This window comes from Dermochelys coriacea, chromosome 8 (genome assembly GCF_009764565.3).
Source record: "Dermochelys coriacea isolate rDerCor1 chromosome 8, rDerCor1.pri.v4, whole genome shotgun sequence".
In the NCBI taxonomy this organism is placed as follows: Eukaryota; Metazoa; Chordata; order Testudines; family Dermochelyidae; genus Dermochelys; species Dermochelys coriacea.
Genome location: NC_050075.1, coordinates 20,202,800 through 20,222,935, shown reverse-complemented (window position 1 = coordinate 20,222,935; position 20,136 = coordinate 20,202,800). Strand labels below are relative to the sequence as shown.

Sequence of the window (20,136 nt, the reverse complement as noted above, 5' to 3'; positions counted from 1 at the left end):
TCAGAACTTTTTATTGTACTCTCCAGGAAATTCAGATTTTGGAACAGAGTTGTTTTCCTATCTGTTACGGATTTGGACTGCATTATTATTTTTAAGTATAATTGTGAGTGGGGAATGAGTTATTGGGCATGTTCTGATGGATGTAGAGATCATCTTAATTATTTTGGCAGTAGAATGTTCTCCACTTTCATCCCAAAAAGGTGCACACAAAAAGAGGAGGGAACACAGTAGTTGTAGCTACCATGTATATACATCAGTTTTAATAAGGGAGTGCATAAGGTTCTTGAACTGTGGTCCATAGATCTCTGGAGGTGTGCAGAGGGCAGTGGCCTACAAAGCTGTTGCGCTTCATCACTGTGACTGTCTGTCGGTCTTGCAGCAGTAAAGTTTCCTGTTTAGTTGTAAGTTAATCAAGGACTCTCTTAGAGTTTGTGCTGGCTTTTTGGCAACCGTAACTTAAAAAAATTCAGGCACCTTTTTGTATCCTGTATGTCTTTATCAAGAGTTTCCCTGTAAATTTAACATGATCAAATTTAGGAGGCACTAAAATTGGAGGGGTAGGGAACACGCAGAATGGCAGAATCAGTTTCAAGTAACTTTAGTGCCTAGTACAATGAGGGGTAATCCGTTACTAATAGTCATATATCCAGGGAGATCAGTAAAGAGCACACATACTAAATAAGGTTGTAACCCAATGTAAAAGAATTGTATTAAAAAGCAAGTCTCTTTACTATGCTTATCTCCTTTGCAGATGCAATGTTAATTTGTGTAACCAAACAACAGAGTGGTGCAGGGAAGGTGTGGGATTGGTTGGGGGGCAGGGTGTGTCTGGAGATAATCTAGTGGACACCATTTTAAGTGGTCTGCAGTATGAAAAGGCTTGAGAACCACTGAGCTAGTATAAAGGAGATGAAAGTAGATCTTTTGGTCCTTATAACAATGTTTGAAAGGCTGTTTTCTTTCTCATTTAACATGCAGCAAGGACATATGGGAGAAGGCGAGGTAACAATATTCCTCTTTAATTTTCTAATGTTGACAATGTCTCATGGCATACATAACACTACGCTGTTATTAGAAAGCAGCCTAAAAAGATGACATTTGAAACTATCACTTTAACCCAAGCTTACGTAGTTAGTTTATCTGCATGCTGTAGTAAACATTTTAACTGAATGAAATATCTCCCCAGAATAGTACTACTTAGGTTGAGATTAGCATAATCCTATAGCTAAGTGTCATCTATGTGAATTACTACTTGGGAAAGCTAAAATGTTGTTTTCTTCCTGTGTTTATGAATGACAGCTCTGTAGAAGTGATTCATATTATGACTTGTATTTGAGTGCTGACAGTTGTGTTGGGCCCTGAATATGGACCCTGTCCCATTGGATTTATAGTTGAAGGCCCGAATTCTGTAAACATGCATACTGAGTAAGTTTATGCATATTGGTGTGCGGTTGTGTTCATCATGACAACCTAGATATTCAAAGTTACTCGCATGCAAAATTGTTTACAGGATTTGGGTCTTAATAAACAAGACAAATGAAAATGGATAATGCACTAGATAAGGAAAAAACCACTGTAAAGCCTTGAAAGCTATAATGGTAGAAACTTAATCATAAAAGCAGGTGTGATTCAGTTTTCAAAGGGTTCCTTGAGTAAAAGACTTTTAAAAAAATAGATTGTTGAATACTGAAACTAAGACTTGGTCAGTATTGAGTTCTTTAATTTTCTGAATGTAGATTAAGAGAGAAAATTGGTGAAGTGTGATCTCTATTAGACTTTGACTTTGCATAGAAAATATCCACATTTCAGAGGTGGTCAAATCTGCAGTCTCTAATAATTTGATTTAATTTAAAATAAAGTAAATGTATGTAATCTATTTGACATTCCAAATGTCAGGATAAAAAAGGATAACAAAAGAAGATAAATTAATCCCACTGATAATCATTTTTATAGATTGTATTGAATCCTGAAATATCATCCCCATATAGCAAACTGTAGGCAAATGAAAAATTATTCTAGAAGCCTGAACAGACCTCACATGTATTTGCTTGTTTTTCCAATGCGTGTTAGTAGAGGACTGGCCAACATACGTTGTGACTCTAGTTATTGTATGTTGTAATAAGGAGTAATATCATTGCAGGGATCAGTTTGTGTGCATTCATATGTATTGTGTTATACAACTGCATTTGTAAGTCAAAGATCTTTACTAAAGGAATATGCCCAAAAAGTGTTACAGCAAAAGGACATGTGACGTCTCAATAGAGGAAGTATGCTTGCAACATGTTAGAAAATGAGTTAATGAACGAATCTTCTTGATAATATCTCAGTAAAGTTGATCTGCTCCAAGAATGACATGTTACTTAAATGAGTCTTCAGTCATCATTCACAGGAAATTACAGTGGGTCTTACTGCTTTGATAAAAGTGTAAGGTTTGTGATTTAAGTATTTTGATATCGAGTGATCTAAAAGGTTAATGTAGTTAGCTGGTGTGGGAATCTTTTTTTCATCTGTACTGTGAAATTACCGTGTGCATGTAAGAAGTTATTTGAGAAATGGTATGCGTCCTAGATTTTTAGTTGTGTATACAATCAGGAGAGTCCCTATAAAGTAATTATTATGGTTATATAATGTTTCTTTCTGTGGCAAGTCTTTTAAAAATATGACTTATATGAAAAACAGGCAGCAGAATTAGGCAATAGCAATTGCAAAAACTTCTCAAAAATGAGTTAAAATGAGTTCTAGCTATGAAAAGATTGTGGATGTTCAGGTCCTTCTTAAATGCTGTTTGTTTTGTTACAAATTTTGTAAAATAAAAGATACTGCCTCTTTCTGTAGCTGTGTAATTAACAAGGTGTTTGGATTGTTGTTGAACTAGAAATGGTAAGGTTAAATGAGATAAGCAGAATATCAAAATGATCATGTTTAGGTCTTCCCATTACTCGTTAAAGGGGAAGTACAAGAAGCCGTACTGCTAATATAGAACGTTTCTTTAATACTTAAATAGTATGTTCTCTATCCTATTAGTATGGGGTTTTTCCCTTTTTTTTTTTTTTTCAAGGTCAGTCTTCACTATTTCCAATGGAAGACGGGTTCTTGGATGATGGACGTGGGGATCAGACTCTTCATAGTGGCTTAGGATCGCCACACTGCTTCTCTCATCAAAATGGAGAAAGAGTGGAACGGTATTCCCCGCAAGGTGTTCGTAGGTGGACTGCCACCGATATTGATGAAGGTATTTTCAGAAACAAGCTCAGTCAGAACAACCCATGTTGATTTGATGATAAACTGTAGAGTGGACCCTGTTGTTAACAAGCTAAAGAATGATTATAATAGAAAGGAGATTTTTTTATTTTTTTATTTTATTTTATTTTTATTTTTTTTTACAAATTGTTGGCCAGATCCTGAGCAGCACTGAACACCTGCTGTTTCCATTAGCCCTGTATCTACAACTGCTTTGGTTATTGAAAGATAAAAATACAAGCTTTTTAACAAGGAATAGTACTTTAATTATGAATTTGAGAATGAGGGCTTAATGTGCTATAACATTTGTGTGATAAATCTGTTCTTTCTCGAGCCCCTCCTTTTAGTTGTATATAATCCAGACCTAGACCATAAAAATGGACAGATCTGTTTTAGGGAGCTGGCCATGCTAAGACCTTCATGTTATGAGATTTTCATAGAAATGTTCTTTGGTCAGCAGCTGTGGTCTTGACTGATGGATGCAGTGCCTCAAATGCTTAAGGATCTTTTATCTAATCTAGATCAAAATCTTTCAGCACTGAGAAAATACAAATCTTGTGAAAGAAATAAATTGGTTTCTATTAGGAACTGTAGATTAATCACAGTTAACTCACACGATTAACTCAAAAAAATTAATCACGATTGAAAATTAATCACAATTAATTGCAGTTTTAATCGCACTGTTAAACAATTTAGAATACCAATTGAAATTTAATAAATGTTTTTCTACATTTTCAAATATATTGTTTTTAATTACAACACAGAATACAAAGTGTAGTGCTAACTTTGTATTTTTTATTACAAATTTGCACTTTAAAAAACAAAATACAATTTTTCAGTTCACCTCATACTGTAGTACACTCTCTTTATTGTGAAAGTGCAATTTACAAAAGTAAATTTTACATAATTGAACTCAAAAACAAAACAAAACAATGTAAAACTTTAGATCTTATAAATCCACTCAGTCCTAATTCTTATTCAGCCAAAGAAAACAATTTGTTTACATTTACGGGAGATAATGCTGCCTGCTTCTTATTTACAGTGTCAAAAGAAAGTGAGAATAGGCGTTCGAACTGGCACTTTTGTAGCCGGCATTGCAAGGTATTTGTGCCAGATATGGTAAACATTCGTATGCCCCTGGAATGGTGGCTGAAGCATGAAGACGACATACTTCCATGTTGATGACGCTCATTTAAAAAAAAATGTGTTAATTAAATTTGTGACTGAACTCCTTGGGGAGTATTGAATGTCTCCTCCTCTGTTTTACCACATTCTGCCATACATTTCCTATTATAATGTGCCTCGGATGGTGACCCAGCACATCTTGTTCATTTTAAGAACACTTTGACTGCAGATGAGAAAATGCAAAGAAGGTACCCAGGTGAGATTTCTAAAGATAGCTACAGCACTTGAACCAGGTTTAAGAAACTGAAGTGCCTTCCAAAATATGAGAGGGATGAGGTGTGGAGCTTGCTTTCAGAAGTCTTAAGGAGCAACACTCAGATGCGGAAACTACAGAACCTGAACCACCAAAAAAGAAAATCAACCTTGTGGTGGCATCTGACTCAACTGACGAAAATGAACATGTCAGTCTTTACTGCTTTGAATAGTCCGTTGAGCAGAACCCATCAGCATGAACGCATGTCCTCTGGAATGGTGATTGAAGCATGAAGGGACATATGAATCTTTAGCACATCTGGCATGTAAATATTTTGCAACACTAGCTACAACAGTGCCATGTAAACTCCTTTTCCTCACTTTCAGGTAACATTATAATCAAGAAGTGGTCAGCATTATCTCCTGCAAATGTAAACAAACCTGTTTTTGTCTGAGCGATTGGCTGAACAAGTAGTTGGGACTGAATGGGCTTGTAGAATCTAAAGTTCTACATTTTTTATTTTTGAGATGCAACTGTTTTTTGTACATAATTCTACATTGGTAAGTTCAACTTTCATGATGGAGATTGCACTACGATACTTTATTAGGTCCAATGAGAAATACTATTTTTGTTTTTTTAGCATTATATTTATTTTCGATTAAAAAATATTTGCAAAGTGAGCACTGTACACTTCATATTCTGTGTTGTAATTGAAAGTAATATGTTTGAAAATGTAGCAAACCACCAAAAATATTTAACTAAAATGGTATTCTATTTAACAGCACGATTAACATGATTGATTTTTTTAAGCACTTGACAGGCCCTTGTTTCTGTCTTTTTTTTTTTTTTTTTTTTTTTTTTTTTTTAAAGAAAGATGTTACTCTTTCAGTAGGGGGCAAGATCAGTAGAACAAGTATGAACCTATCTCTACCTTACAATGATAAGTGCATAAATAAATACCCACACTATCCTTCTCAAGTGGCCTTTTTTTTTAAAAAAAGCTGTTTTATGGTATTTTTTTCAGTTGTCTTATTTTTATAAAATTTTATAAACTGATTCTTATGAATCTGTTGCTTTGGGGCCAGACGTATATATTTTTTAAAACATGAAATATGCCACATTGGTGTTTGAATATTAAATCACTTGGATCATAGGTTTCAACGGAAATACAGCTGAAAGATAGGAATTAAGTTTACCCTCTCCTCATGAAACCCACGCTCATTTAAAATATTCTTCTAATGAGCTTCAGAAACTTAAGAGTAGGAGTAATATTACCAGTAGTTCTATTAGCTTTGTACAGTCCCAGCTAGTTTTGGCTCTTCATTCAGCTCCTTATATAAACCTGCTCTACTCAGTGGCAGCTTTTGACAGTGGTTATGTCCAGAGGTAGCCTGTCACCCAGTGGATGGTAAGAACCGGAGTCAGGAATCAGTGCAGAAGGCACTTAATTTTGGTGGAAGCCAAGAATGTTTGGTGAATTCAACATGAATATTGGGGTTTGAGGAACACTGCAGTGTTTGTGTAAGAAACACCCATGATACGCTGCAGCACTAAGGCGATGTCTACACTACCACTTATGTCTGGCAAAACTTGTCACTTGGGGTGTGAAAAAACCACCCCCCTGAGCAACACAAGTTACGAGGCGAGCATAAGTGGTAGCATGGCACAGTGCTATGTCAGCGGAGAGGCTCTCCCGCTGAAATAGCTACCGCCACTTGTTGGGAGTGATTAAATTACGTCTATCCGAGAGCTCTCTCCCTTCGCATAGAGCGCTACACTAGATCTTACAGTGGCACAGCTGCATGCTACAACTGTGCCGCTGTAACTCGCTATTGTAGTCATAGCCTTAGTGTTGCAGAGCCCCCTCTGACAAAGGAACCCTGTCTCTCATGATCTCAAAGTACGAGAGGAGCTATAGTTAGCACAGTGACAGCTGCAATCCAGAAAGTTAATATTCTGTGGATTTTTCTTAACCATAACATTAGTTTTAATCTAGATTTTGTATTTCAATCAAAAAGATTGTAATATGTTGCACTGTAAATCACTGTGATATACAGTCTGACAGTCAAACACAAGCTATTTCACCATGGTATATTTTTTAGCCAATTAAATGGTCACATTTAATATGAATTACAATAGAACATTCTTGGGGTATGTGTTATTTATTCCCAGGTAATGGCTCTAAAAAAAATTTATTTTATTTTAATCTTATGAAACCAGATGGCATGTGAACAGTTCATTTATGAAGGACTAGACTTATCATAGGTGTGGTTGCCTTTGTTCAAGCTATGCTGAAAGGATAAGTCCATTCCCTCAAGACATGTTCTTGTTGTGTCCTTCTCTCCCCCCCCATCAATCCCCAGAAAATGAACTAGAATAAGGATCACAATCCATATAGATATATTTACAATCCACCTCACCACTGAAAAATTTAAAGTCCCTCTGGTCCCAATTCAGGAGAACACTTAAGCATATACTTTAAAATTAGGCACATGTTTAAGTGCTGTCTAGAACAGAGACCAATTTTAAGTGTGCCTACAAAGTGTGGACTCACTGTGCTGTGTACATCAGCTAATGTAACCATGACACATTTCTATCGCAATATACATTCCTGATGACCATTGGGCACAAACAGAGAAAACTGACAATACTGAAGTTTGTCAACTTTGTTCCACTAGAAATATCATAACAAAAAACAAAAAAAAACAAAACAAAACAAAAACCTCGTTTTGGCCAGATTGAAAAGCACACTTTTCCAGGTTTTAACAATTTAAGATTGGGGCGGGAGGAGTCCCTACATTAATTATAAGTACATGATACACACTGTAATAAAAATAGCTGATGGAAATCAGTCCTGCAGTCACAAGAACTCTTTCTCCCAGGGTAGGAGAGGCTGGGACTCCTACAAAGCACTGTTGCTCTGCCCTCTGTGTCTTACTTCTCTGTACAAAATTGTCAGTGACCAGCCTCCAATGAGGGAAGATTGTTATAATGTCTTTGAGGGAAGAGAAAATAAAAGAATAGAAAAAAGGGGAGAATCCAGAAGTTACCTTGTAATTTCTATGGAAAAAATTGCTTAATGTGATGAAGGGATTGCATAACAAAACACTGGGAAAACATTTGTTTAGGTATTTTTCATGTATTGTAGCACCTAGGTGCTAATGTAGTCTACTTAAAACATCGCCGATGCCTCTTCAGTAATAGGAAATTTTATCCTACTTCAGCTTTGTACACAGGTGTTTCTTGTTCAGAAGCTTCTTATTACTAGCAACCATTCTCTTGTGGGGAGAAAATTACCCAAGCTCAAAAAGAACCAATGTCATAATTAGTGGAACATTTTTCCAGGACTAGCAAATATAAATTATCTTAGCGGAATAATGAAGTGGAAGGAGGATTTGAAATGGGTGCTGCAATTGCTTCCTGTTACACTACTGTATTTGTTCTTTGCATTCTTTTATAGCTGTTGCATAACTGCATTCTGCAAGCATTACTATAAGTTAGTTTGAGGTCAAACTCGGATAACGCGGACAGATGTGGCACAAGCATGTGATGTGAACAAGCTTGACTGGGTCTTGTGATATTCCCTTTCCTTTCTCCAAACCTTTATGATTGCATGGCAGATTGGCAGAACTTACTGCTAAGCAGTCAGTCAAGAATTCGGACTTTGAACTCTTTATGTGGGAGAATGCCTGAAGCTAGGATATGGTAGCTATTTAGATCATTGATTTCATTCCTGGGACTTAGGGGCTGCAAGCTTTTATTTGTAACCATTAATAAGAGACAAATCCTTTATCTTTGAACTGTTTTCTCACTATTTAAGGTAGTTTCTGACTTGTCATGAAGATTCCCCTTCCCTCAATAAACGTATCAGTGGTCTGATATTTGTTATAGGTTAGAAAAAAAAATATGACCATTACCTGAAATCCAGATTCTCCAGGGTTTTATGTTCAGTGGGTTTTAACTTTTATTCATGCTCCTTTTATCCCCCTGTTCCTACATCCTTCAGATGAGATCAAGTTCGCTTTCGTCGCTTTGGTCCTTTGATTGTGGATTGGCCGCACAAGGCGGAAAGCAATCCTATTTTCCTCCTAAAGGTAACTATCATGATGTTACATCAATTTTAGAACTATTTCAGAAAAAACCAGTGACTGTATTTTTCAGTGTAATGAATGTGAAGTGTAATTTTCATTAGGTGAAAAGATCTTTATGTTCCTGCTCCCCCATACCATGCTGAAAATATCCCTAAAAATCATGATGAAACTCAAATCCTGCAGGATGTTGCAAGTAGGTGGACTGCAGAACGTGCATGATAATACACATTTAAAATTACTCGTACTTCACTTCCGTCAGACTCCCCTTATCTTTCTCTGTGCCTCCTTCCTCTCATTTCTCTATTCTTTACTCTGTCTGACCTCTTATTTACTACATCATATGTAAAATGTTAGACTATCGCTGTGTAAGGGGAATGCAGAGCTTACGCAGCCCATGGAAGAAATTGTACATTCACAACTCACTTGTGCTGGCAGGATGGAGCCAAGGCTCTATTTGTTTCCACCTGTTTGCTTGCTTCCTCCCACCAGTGCGAAAGGGAAAGGGAGGAGAGAGTACTGAACACATAGCTCTTGTTTTCCCTCCTGCCTTTTGGAGGCATGCTGGTGGCCGCACAGGGGAGCGTTTTGTGTGGTTGAGGGTTTCTTACTGTTACTCCCTCTTATATGCTGTGTAATCATGTGGGATCAGCGCATAGTCTGGTCCTAAATAATGACACTAAATATTATAAATTATAAAAAACTAAATCTCTTAGAATCTCATCAGGAATCTTGCAAGTCATCTTGTTCTCTTACCTAGGATATGCGTTCTTGCTGTTCCAAGATGAAAGCTCTGTACAGGCTCTGATTGATGCATGTATTGAAGAGGATGGAAAACTCTACCTTTGTGTCTCCAGCCCCACTATCAAAGACAAACCAGTGGGTAACATTTTCAAGTACTTTAGAGTTGGTATAAAATAAGGCTATAAATTGTGCACTGCAGATGTCATGCATATTTTCTGACTTCAGTGAAATAGGTTAATGTCGAAAGAGGATGGTATAGTTATGCATTATGTACTAGTACTGCAGTAACTATGGGCCCAATCCAAAGCCTAGTGACTCCCACTCATTTCAGAGGGCTCTGGGTGAAGACCCTCTGTCAGCAGCCATTGTTGCTTAGTAAATAAACTATGCATAGCCTTGCATGCTGGAACTATTGAGAGAGTGATTAGCCCTGATGTCTACAGTACCACTTACTCTTCAGAACAACACAAATGTCATGGATACATGTGTATTTATAAATTTATATAGCATGATTGGATTGTGATGATGCATCACATTAACAGGAAGACCTTGTATATCTCATACAAGTTAAATAACAAGGTGAAATCTGATCTGTTTAGGTCACCATTAATGGAGCATATTGGCATTAACTGCTAACTGGTAGTTGATGTACAGTTTGAAAGTGAGTTCAAAGTATAGTCATTGATACCATTTTAAAGTTTTGGTTTTTTTTACCATCAGGGAGGCTACATTGTAATTGACAGTTGATATTGCTAAAATACTTACCTCAACTCTTAATCTGAGTTAGGAACAGTAAACAAATTTGTTTTCTGGACATAGGTTCAGATCAGGCCTTGGAATCTCAGTGATAGTGACTTCGTTATGGATGGTTCGCAGCCTCTTGATCCACGAAAAACTATTTTTGTTGGAGGTGTTCCTCGGCCATTACGAGCAGGTATACTACATGTGTATATCAATCTTACTGCTTTGGGAGAACACTGGGAGTTTTTTCAGCAGGACATCTCGGGAGGAAAAATAATATTATTATATATTAAACGTATAAACATATATTAGTGTTTGAAAAATGTGAGTATTGCTGATGCTATGTAACTGTAGCTAGAGACAGGAGTACAGATAAACATGCATATTCAATGTTTAGAATGGCAGAAAGGGGATTTAGAAATAAAAAATCTACCTAACTGTGTTTGTGTTTTCTGCTTTAGTGGAGCTTGCAATGATAATGGACCGGCTGTATGGAGGTGTATGCTACGCTGGAATTGACACAGATCCTGAGCTGAAATACCCAAAAGGAGCTGGGCGGGTTGCATTTTCTAATCAACAAAGTTACATAGCTGCTATCAGTGCCCGCTTTGTTCAGCTGCAGCATGGAGAGATAGATAAACGGGTAAGGGCTAAAGCACATTTTGTTCAGTGTCTTCTCTAGAAATGTCTTGTTTCCATGTAAATATCAGTGTTTCATTGTGAAGATTATAAATGTTACATTCAGACTTACTGCATGCTTAGATTTACATTGTGCTATGTAAGCACAGCCCAGAAAAAGGAGCAGTCACAGCCTATGGTGCTCTGGGAGGTAACCTAGAGGTAAAATACCTCCTTGAACTTCCTGGCACATGGGTTGGGATCATGCCAGCTGCCATACCCCTTCACAGGGGTATAGAATACTCCCACTGCGAGGCTGTCTGACTGAAGGCTGGGGCAGATGGATGGACTGAAGCATTCTTGCTCTTTCCCCACCTCCACTGCACACCAGTATAAAGGATAGGCAGAATCTGTTGGTGTGTGTGGGGGTGTATATGTAAACAGTCTTAGAGGCCGGGAGGGAGGGAGGGAGGGAGGGGGTGGGTGTGTATATGTAAATAGTCATAAAGGCCACCCGATCATCTAGTCTGACCTCTTGTATAACTTGGGCCACTAAAACCACCCAACACCTGCACACTAAACTCAGAAATTGAAATTAGACCAAAGTGTTACAGCCCACAGAAGACTAGACTGGTTATGAGGTGCACCAATGCCAGAGGCCCCTGCAATGGTAGGGAATTAAGTGGCATATAGACACATAATCCTGGCAAGTGACCCACGTGTCCGGGCAAGACAAAATCCCTCTAAGGTCACTTTGAATCTGATCTGCGTGAAATTCCTTCCTGACCCCACATATGGCAATCAGTTAGATCTTGAACATGTGAGCTAGAACCAGCTAGCCAAGCACCTGGAAGAGACTGTGCTTGGTGCCACCTCAGAGCACTGGCCTATCCCTCCAGTGTCCGATCTCCAACAGTGACCATCTCTGATCCTTCAGAGGAAGGAGAAACAAAAAAAAAAAAAAAAATCACCCCACCCAACAGCAAAAATCCCTTCCTGACCCCTGTAGGTGACTGATAAGGCAGGAAATTTGGGGAATGTTCCAAAAAGAGCATCATAAAAGTGCATTGTACAGCATACTCTAAATATTCTGGTATAGCCTCATAACAACCCTCCCCACCTGCCTTAGCGGTTTCAATATTTTGTCATGTCACGTTAACTTTTTAAAGAAGAGACAATTAAAGAAGGAGCACAGTTGTCCTCACTCTAATGTACTTGAAATTATTGTGCCAGTTGTTCAACACTGTGTGCCCGTCTGCCTGTTGTGTCTGCTTCACATGTAAAAACCCAGTTTGGTCATCTGAAAAGCTTCAGTGTTCTGGACTATAAATGAAACAGGCTTTCAGGTCATTACTGCCACTCTTTGCTCCATTAAGTGCTACATCTCAGGTTTTTCTTTCTGCAATTGTGTAGTCTCTCATTTTCTCTTCGAAAAACTTTCCCTAAAACTCCAGCAGTCTCTCACTATCATTGGATGACAGAACTGCTCTTATAATTTTACTTGCACTCTGGGCTCAAAGTCTGTGCAGACAGGTGATGGGTAGTTTTTCAGTGATTTGAGCATGGCACTGGGAATCAGGAACGCCTTTGTCCTAAACTTAGCTCTGATATGGATTCCTTCTGTGGTTTTGAACACGTCACTTACGGCCCAGTTGTTCAACTTCTGCTTGCATAAGTGAGCATGTGGGTGAATAATCCCACTGAAGCCCGTGGGACTGTTCATCTAATAAGTCCTTGCTATTATGAGTAAGGATTGTACAATCCTTACTATCCCCTCTCCCTCAGTTTCTCCATTTGTGATTAAAAAGAAATGGGGGGGATGACGATAGATGCTGGGAGGATTCATTAGAAGAACACTTTGAATGTGCCACCGGTAAATAAATGCTGAATGTTATTGTTACTAAATAAAACTAAACATGCTAGACTTCAGAGATCAGCATCAAAACATTCATATTCTTCTAGATATAGAGTACTGAGTTACACTGATTGCATATTTATGACCATCTCTTGGAACCTGGAAAGGTTCTCCCCATTACTCCTTCACTTAAGAAAAAGGAAGCTACAGAGTGTCAATAGGATATTCTTCCTCAGCTTTCTGTGTTGAACAATGAGGCTGGCAAGAATATAGTTGACATCAGTTCACATCCTCCCTTCACATCTTCAAAAGGGAGCTGCTTGTCTCTGTGCTCACTTGTGCTAATTTCTCAAAATAAAACTGACAGTTCTTCTGGCTAGTTAGATGTAGATTAAATTCTCAGTGGTGATTGGCTTCCTTTGGATGCAGGTGAGGAGGAACCACAAGGATGGAGGATGCGGCTCCCTGAATCTGGGGCCTTGTATCTTGGCCCAGTCCCCAGTGTACTTTAGAGCAGCCTCTCTATGCTACCAGAAAATATGCCAGCTAGTGGGTCCCCAGTGGGTCATCTTTAGCTGGGAATTGCAAGAGTGTAGCATGGTCTGACCATGCTCCTTTCCCTACCCCTCCTTGTTTCCTACATAGGGATTGGCATGGGAACTATGTGTACAACAGTCAGAACTCTTCCATATCAAGAGAATCCTTAGCTAGGAAGATCTGTGTGCTTTCAGGCTATTTTCCTGTGCCAGAGTGGCACATAGGGGCTAGATTACTGCTCAGAATCTTGTCCTGAATGTCAGTTATATAGTGTTATTGTGTAATCTATCCTGTTCAAGTCTCACTATTAGTAAACAAGTAGATCAGTTACATCTACTACTGCTGACTGGGCTAAGTTGAAGTACTAGAGGAAGACGAAACAAACTAAATGTAGCATTTGTTGTTAAAGGTGTGAATGAAATTCGCAAATAAGTGGAAATATGGACTTTTCAAATGTTTGAGTGCATAAGCTGCAATTTTAATGTTGTGTAAATAGTTTACATTCCTGGCTGAAAGGGAATTTTGTGAATAATAATGCCTGTAACTATATTTAAAATAAATCCTCAGCATCCTCCTTTCATTTTAATATGAATCTGTTCACACAAGTTCTGGAACAAAACAAGTTGATTCACCCTTGTGCTGACAACTGCTTGTTCAGCATTGATTCTCAGCAGCTAGTGCCTTTCTTAAACTGACTCTGAACCAAAAACAAAAAAGCACAAACTACTGAATCCTGAACAAATGTAAAAAGGGGGCAGGATTGTTCTTTCAACAAACAAAACTGAAAGGACCTAATTTATTTTTTGTCAGTCTTTGATGCCTGCAATGAGAACGGAAAGGGCGTGTGCGTGTGCGTGCGTGCGTAGTACGTACCACTACAGAACCTTGATTAGGGCATCACGGTCCTGCCACAATATAAATAATAGCATACATTGAGAGTATCACCTGCACAGTTACTAAGTATTGTAAACTTTCTTGTGTTTTTGAATGCAGGTGGAAGTTAAGCCATATGTCTTGGATGATCAGCTGTGTGATGAATGTCAGGGGGCTCGTTGTGGTGGAAAATTTGCTCCATTTTTCTGTGCTAATGTTACCTGTCTGCAGTATTACTGTGAATATTGCTGGGCTGCTATCCATTCACGCGCTGGCAGGGAATTCCACAAGCCCCTGGTGAAAGAGGGAGGAGATCGCCCAAGACATATTTCATTCCGCTGGAACTAAAAGATTACTGCAGTGCTCATATGCAGGCCTCAAAATAAGTGCACTCTTCTGTTATCCTGATCCCCTCCCCGGCATCCCCCTTATTCAAGATAGCATGTCCTTTTGTAGTAGTCTGTAATTTAACAATAGTATAATGAAAGAATGGCCTATAATATGGGTATTTTGTAGAATCTTGTCATTGAAAACTGTATTGGGAACGCCTTTTCGTATTGGTAACATGTTGCACGTAAGTTACATCCTCTTGTCTTTGGTATCAAGAGGACACTTACTTCATGCAACATTTTCATAGAGGAGAGAAAAATGTTAAGAAAAGAGAAATGAAATAGAGTATTTTGTTTTTTAATTAAATTATTGTTAATAAAAAACATAAGAATACTTTTATTAAAATAACCATGCAACAATAACACTATCAGTCTGTTCTGACACTCCCCTCCTTCGCCCCGCCAAGGGAAGCCTGTTTTTTTGCCTTTTCTTACAGTTAAATTTTACAGCAATGGAAGAAGCTAGTAACTGCCTAGGAAAGAGCATGTTTAAAGCAACAAAAAATGCATGAGCAAGGTTGAAGCAGCATTATAACAATTATTTTTACTTACGTTAAGGGTTTTGAGGCTGAATTTTTTAGCACAGGATATTTCTAACCATGTCTCTGACTTCCAACCACATCCAAAGTACTAATCAGCTAGGCAGAGCTTAGTGTATTTTTATCAAAACGATTACCTTTTAAAGGTTCCCAAATATAAAAGTTGGGTAAAATTACTACTGAGTGGAGTGGTGGGGCGGGAGTGCACTTACTACTTTTCATTAAAAAGAGAGAGAACTCAATTGTCTGGTTACTGCCCTAGAAATTCTACCAAAGCTAGAGTAATAACAACTAGTAAACTGGCATTTCCTCTCCTGAAGGACAAATGTATAGATTTTATTTTTGATGGTTATATATAACTCTATATCCTAATATACTAACGTTCATCGGGGCCAACCTTTGCTCTCCATTTTGACATGAAAAATAAGATACCTCAAGGATATCACTGATTTTATCTAAGTTCTGGTATTCCACTGTATCACCCACTAAAAATTGGCTGCTAATTGGTTTTACTCTTGGATGTAAAGTCAGTTTTAATATCCTCTAACTTAGCTAGCTATAAGGTAGAAAGCATAAATAGGATAAAGCTAAGTAGTCTCTAAGTCTGTTTTGCACTGTTTGCTGAACTAATAAGTGTGTAAATCTGTGCAAAGAGGCATATGCCTATCTTTCTCTTCCTGTAGAGAGAATCCTAATTTAAGAATCCTTTTCTTCAGAACTTCGCATGGGGAAATAAAGAATTACAGGTGTCTGAAGTGCCAACTTTGCTAAGTTAATGCATGCTTTATTATAAATAAACTCCAGCTTGAGAAGCATTAACACAATACATGGTAGATAACTGAATGCTTAAGGGTGAGGTGGGGGTTTTGTTTGAAATAGTCTCTTGATGCCCTACAAGGGGCATCAACTTCCAAACTTGATTTTAACTAATGCCCTGGTCAACTTTTAAAATGATTGTGTAGCAGTGTGCTAAACAAACCAATTCAATGGCAATCTTCTAAACTGTCTGACTGGCATGGTACCATCCTAGATTCTCTCAAACCAAAGATTTGCCTCAGCGCTGCAGAAAACTTCTACTCTGTGAGCCCCCTAACCCTCAAGATTATCTTTATGAGAAGCAGTTTTATTTTCAATACAGGCTTTAATGAACTAAACCTTATTAAGTTCCAAAGGTCAAAATGGAGACATTTGCTGTCTACTAGTCAAATAAAGAAAGGGAGCTGCTTTTAATGAAATCCCTGAAAATATTGACAACAGTAATGCAAATGGAGAGTGCTCTTGTGTAGATTGTCAGGGACTTTTTTTCTCTGAAGTCCATAATTATAGTTGGAATGTTCCTTTTAATTTTTTTAATGCTTGTTAGGTGGCTTGGGGTGTGATATTGTGCCGATCCTACCCAGTAAACAGGTGAGATGGGTTAACATTACAAGAAATAACACTGTTTGAGAACTAGCTTTGAATAATAATTTTCCCTTTGTACATGACCTGCTGAATTTCGGTACAGTGTTTTTGTAGCTAACTTATTTTGTCATGCACATGTATATTTGTTATGCACTACTTTTGTATATCTTGTTTTTCCAACAGTGAGCATTTTTAGGCACACTTTTCACTGACGGGATATCTCTTTATGCAATACCTCAATTTTTCATATTGCAAAGAGTAGCTTTTTGTACTTTTATTACTGAGAGATCTTCATATACTTCATTTTTTAATATAAATAATTTTAATAAATTTTATTTTCTTATATTCTGCTTTTTATACATTTCAGTGCTCTGCATACATTTTGAATTATGGATGTTGTGCACTGGCAATGCTATTTTAGAATCTGCAGAGAAAAGAAAGCATGTTGCTTAAACATCTTAGCCCAGCACCATGTATTTGGTGTACATATAATTTAAGAAATATATGTAAAGTTGAGAATTAAAGAAGAAAAAAAGCATGAAAGTGACAAATGACAGTCTTTAGACCCTCAAAAATTAAATGCATAAGTGTAGTGTAGAAATTTAAAAGTAAAGTAACATCAAAATTGTCTACCGCTTCTTACTAAGTTTTTAAAAATTATACACAAATGCAGATGTTTTTGGTGAATGTTTAGCCATTTTTAATATTAATAACAAATTGATGTTAGGTGTTTGATGCAGAAAGGTGTCTGCTCTTTTAAATTATATTTAAAGAAATAAAAGCAAGCCTGCTATGTTGCAGGCATGTAATGTTAGTATGCATGACTAATGTAAGAAACTGTTGTTCTACTAATATTCACTTGTGATTGTGTGACAAGCGTGTTTACAGATTATTTGGTTACACTTCAATTTACAGGGCATAAACAATTACATATATTACTCTGTACTTAGTGATTACATGTCCTTTTGATTACATGGGATTTGTAACTGGAGTTACCATGTCACTCCAAACATAGTTAACATGCAATTAGTTTACAAATCTTAGGGTATCACTTCAGTTTGCAAAAGGGTTAAGCCTGTAGTTCTATCACGCTAGCATGGCACTGGCCGTGTATTTACAATGTAGTTACAGAGTAATTACATGGTTATTTTTGCAGTGTAAAATAAAGTGTTTCTGATTACTTTATATGTAAAGGACCCCCACTGCCCCGTGCTTTTTGGTATCGTATATACTTCTCCATACACAGACCTCTGCAGAATGCAAATTTAAAACTTGCAGTGAATGAATCTAGCGTTTTATAAGGATGCTGTTGGAAAGACTTGATAATTCACCCCTTTTGTTTTTGAAGAGTTAAAACCTTCTGTTAAAAGGTGATTTAAAACTTGAATGTGATGAATTGTGGCAAGTTAACTTCAAGTTATGTGCAATACTTATTTCAGACTTCTGGAAGATCTTTGCAGTGTAATTCTTTGTTTTTAATTGCAGACATTTAAAAATGTCATTTTCTACTGTTCTAGTAAATCCTCTTTCTTGCTGGTGTTTCTAAAGAAAAGAATCAGAAATCAATCTTTCTACTAATGTAAATTTGAGATTATTTTTAAAAAAAGGAATAAAAGGTTTGGTCATTTGCTTTATTTTATTATCTTATTTTAAAGCTACTGTGATTGATAGCATTGTAAGAATTGGGACAATATTGTATTCAACTGTTTTATTTTTATATTTTTAAATTTTAAAGTATAATTAGTTTTTATAATTTTCATCAGATTTTTGTTATATTTTTTGGACGTGAAACTTTAGCAAGTGGGTGTCTAGTTTTTACTAATCCCTAATATGTTTTTCCCCCAATGTATTGCTCATATTATCAGAAGGAAAAGTTATTTAAGTATGTCAGTTAATTGTACTACTTGGCTGAATTTCCATATAGTTTTACTGTGTATGGGGAGGTTGTAGTATTTATTATAGCATTTTAAATAAGGGTAATTCATTTTATTAAAGTAATTTTCACATTTAAGTTCATATTTTGTATGTTCTACTCTAAGTTATATAACACAAGTTACTTTTTTAAAGAGTTCATTTGTTGAAGTGCTAGTGGAAAATTAATGTTATTAGTTTGCAAATGACTATTTATACCAGTATGCATATAATTTTTAAATATTTGTAATGTGAGATGTTGAATGAATAAAACTTTTAATTCAAATTTCTTCTTAACCTTTTTATTTTAAAACACTAAAAGCAGCAGCCATTTGTGGAAACACTGTTTTACTGTTTGGCTGGTTGAATGGGCCTGGAATGTAATTTTGATGAGTGCACAATGTGCTACATCCTTATGGCCAAATCCTGCAGTCCCTACTCAAGTCAAAACTTCTGTGGACTTAGAGATTGATGCTATAGGGTGGTAAAAACTGATGGTGCCCTCAGTAAAAATCAGCATGAGTAGAAGCTGCTTAATACTACAGAATCAAGCCCATAAGTTGGGAGCATTGCCTGAGGAAGACTGCAGGTGTTAGCCATTTTGGATGAGGTTTTCCTCTAACAGTGTGCTTTGAGAACAGTCTTGAGAGCTGAATACTTGTTATAGGTTGTGAATTCAATGCTTGTGGAGGTCTGAGATCACTGGCTGGAATTTCATGTGACTTTGCAGTGACCCTCAAGCAGACTCAACACCTCAGTGTCTATTTTTATTTGTGCAGTCTTCAGCATGTCAACCAGGCCAAAGAGTAGTAGCCAAATGTTCAATCTCCTGCTTCCACTTGCTGCCCTTCTGCTAGTAATTAACAGGGACAAAGACAAGCCCAGGACAAAGCGGAAATAATAGAATGTTGGCTGAGAATAAAACCTAACTGGGCAGGCAACACATCTAATGAGGAGAACAGCCCCGAGCCATTGGCAGTGCAGAGCCTCAGACTTTGCGGACCATGTCAAAAAGGCTTGGCCAAATCTGGGCTAGAGCCAAGCATGGAATGGACAGACAAAGGCCCTTGTAGATTAACCTCAACCCCTAACACGCTTTGAAGCTTCTTGAGGGGGAAAAAGACTAAAGCTTTTTATAAACAAGTCTGTTAAGGGGCTTTACACTGGACACTGTTTGACACGAAGGGCTTTCTCCACTTACCGGTGGATCAACGCTGTGGCAATCAATCTAGCGGGGGTTGAGTTAGCAGGTCTAGTGAAGAGCCGCTAAATTGACTGACTGCAGATCACTCTCCCATTTACTCGGGTACTCCACTGGAATGAGAAGAGTGTCTTCTGTCGACATAGACTGGTGTGGACCCCACAGTAAGGCAATGTAAGCTATGTCGACTTGAGTTACACTGCTAAGGTAACTCAAATTGCATAGCTTAGATCGACTTCCCCCCCATAGTGTAGACCTGCCCTAAAATTTAGGCATGTACGGCTGTAGCTTCTGTTATCTCTATCTCACAAGGAACATTCTGAAGGAGCATCACAAGGGATTTTAATTGGCACCCCTTCAGCACTCTGGATCCCCCAAATAGCTTAAGCATTCTCACTGTGCTAAGAATATCCAAACTGTAGAGAATCTGAATTGTCCGGTAAGGAAGTTGCTTTCCACCTCATGGAACCATGCTTTGGAATCTGTGTGCATGCATCCCAAGAAAATACAGAAACTCCCCAAAATAGTAGAGAATATTTTGCCAGCGAAAGACTCAAATCCATGCCTTTTGTGATAGCTCTGTTCCCCACAATTCTACTCTCTGCATGTAAATCAGCTGCT

At 37.5% G+C, this 20,136-nt stretch overlaps 1 protein-coding gene across 1 annotated transcript in view; it reads left to right on the top strand.

Moving 5' to 3' along the window:
• CPEB4 (cytoplasmic polyadenylation element binding protein 4) overlaps positions 1-18,600 on the top strand; it is a 65,715-nt gene extending 47,115 nt beyond the window's left edge. Inside the window, 10 exon segments of the mRNA XM_038412791.2 lie at positions 979-1,002; positions 3,059-3,189; positions 3,191-3,232; positions 5,489-5,531; positions 8,630-8,689; positions 8,692-8,712; positions 9,467-9,585; positions 10,270-10,384; positions 10,653-10,834; positions 14,195-18,600. Of these exon segments, the coding sequence (XP_038268719.1) occupies positions 979-1,002; positions 3,059-3,189; positions 3,191-3,232; positions 5,489-5,531; positions 8,630-8,689; positions 8,692-8,712; positions 9,467-9,585; positions 10,270-10,384; positions 10,653-10,834; positions 14,195-14,422 (965 nt within the window). The 3' untranslated portion in view covers positions 14,423-18,600.
• The last annotated feature ends 1,536 nt before the right edge of the window (positions 18,601-20,136 follow it).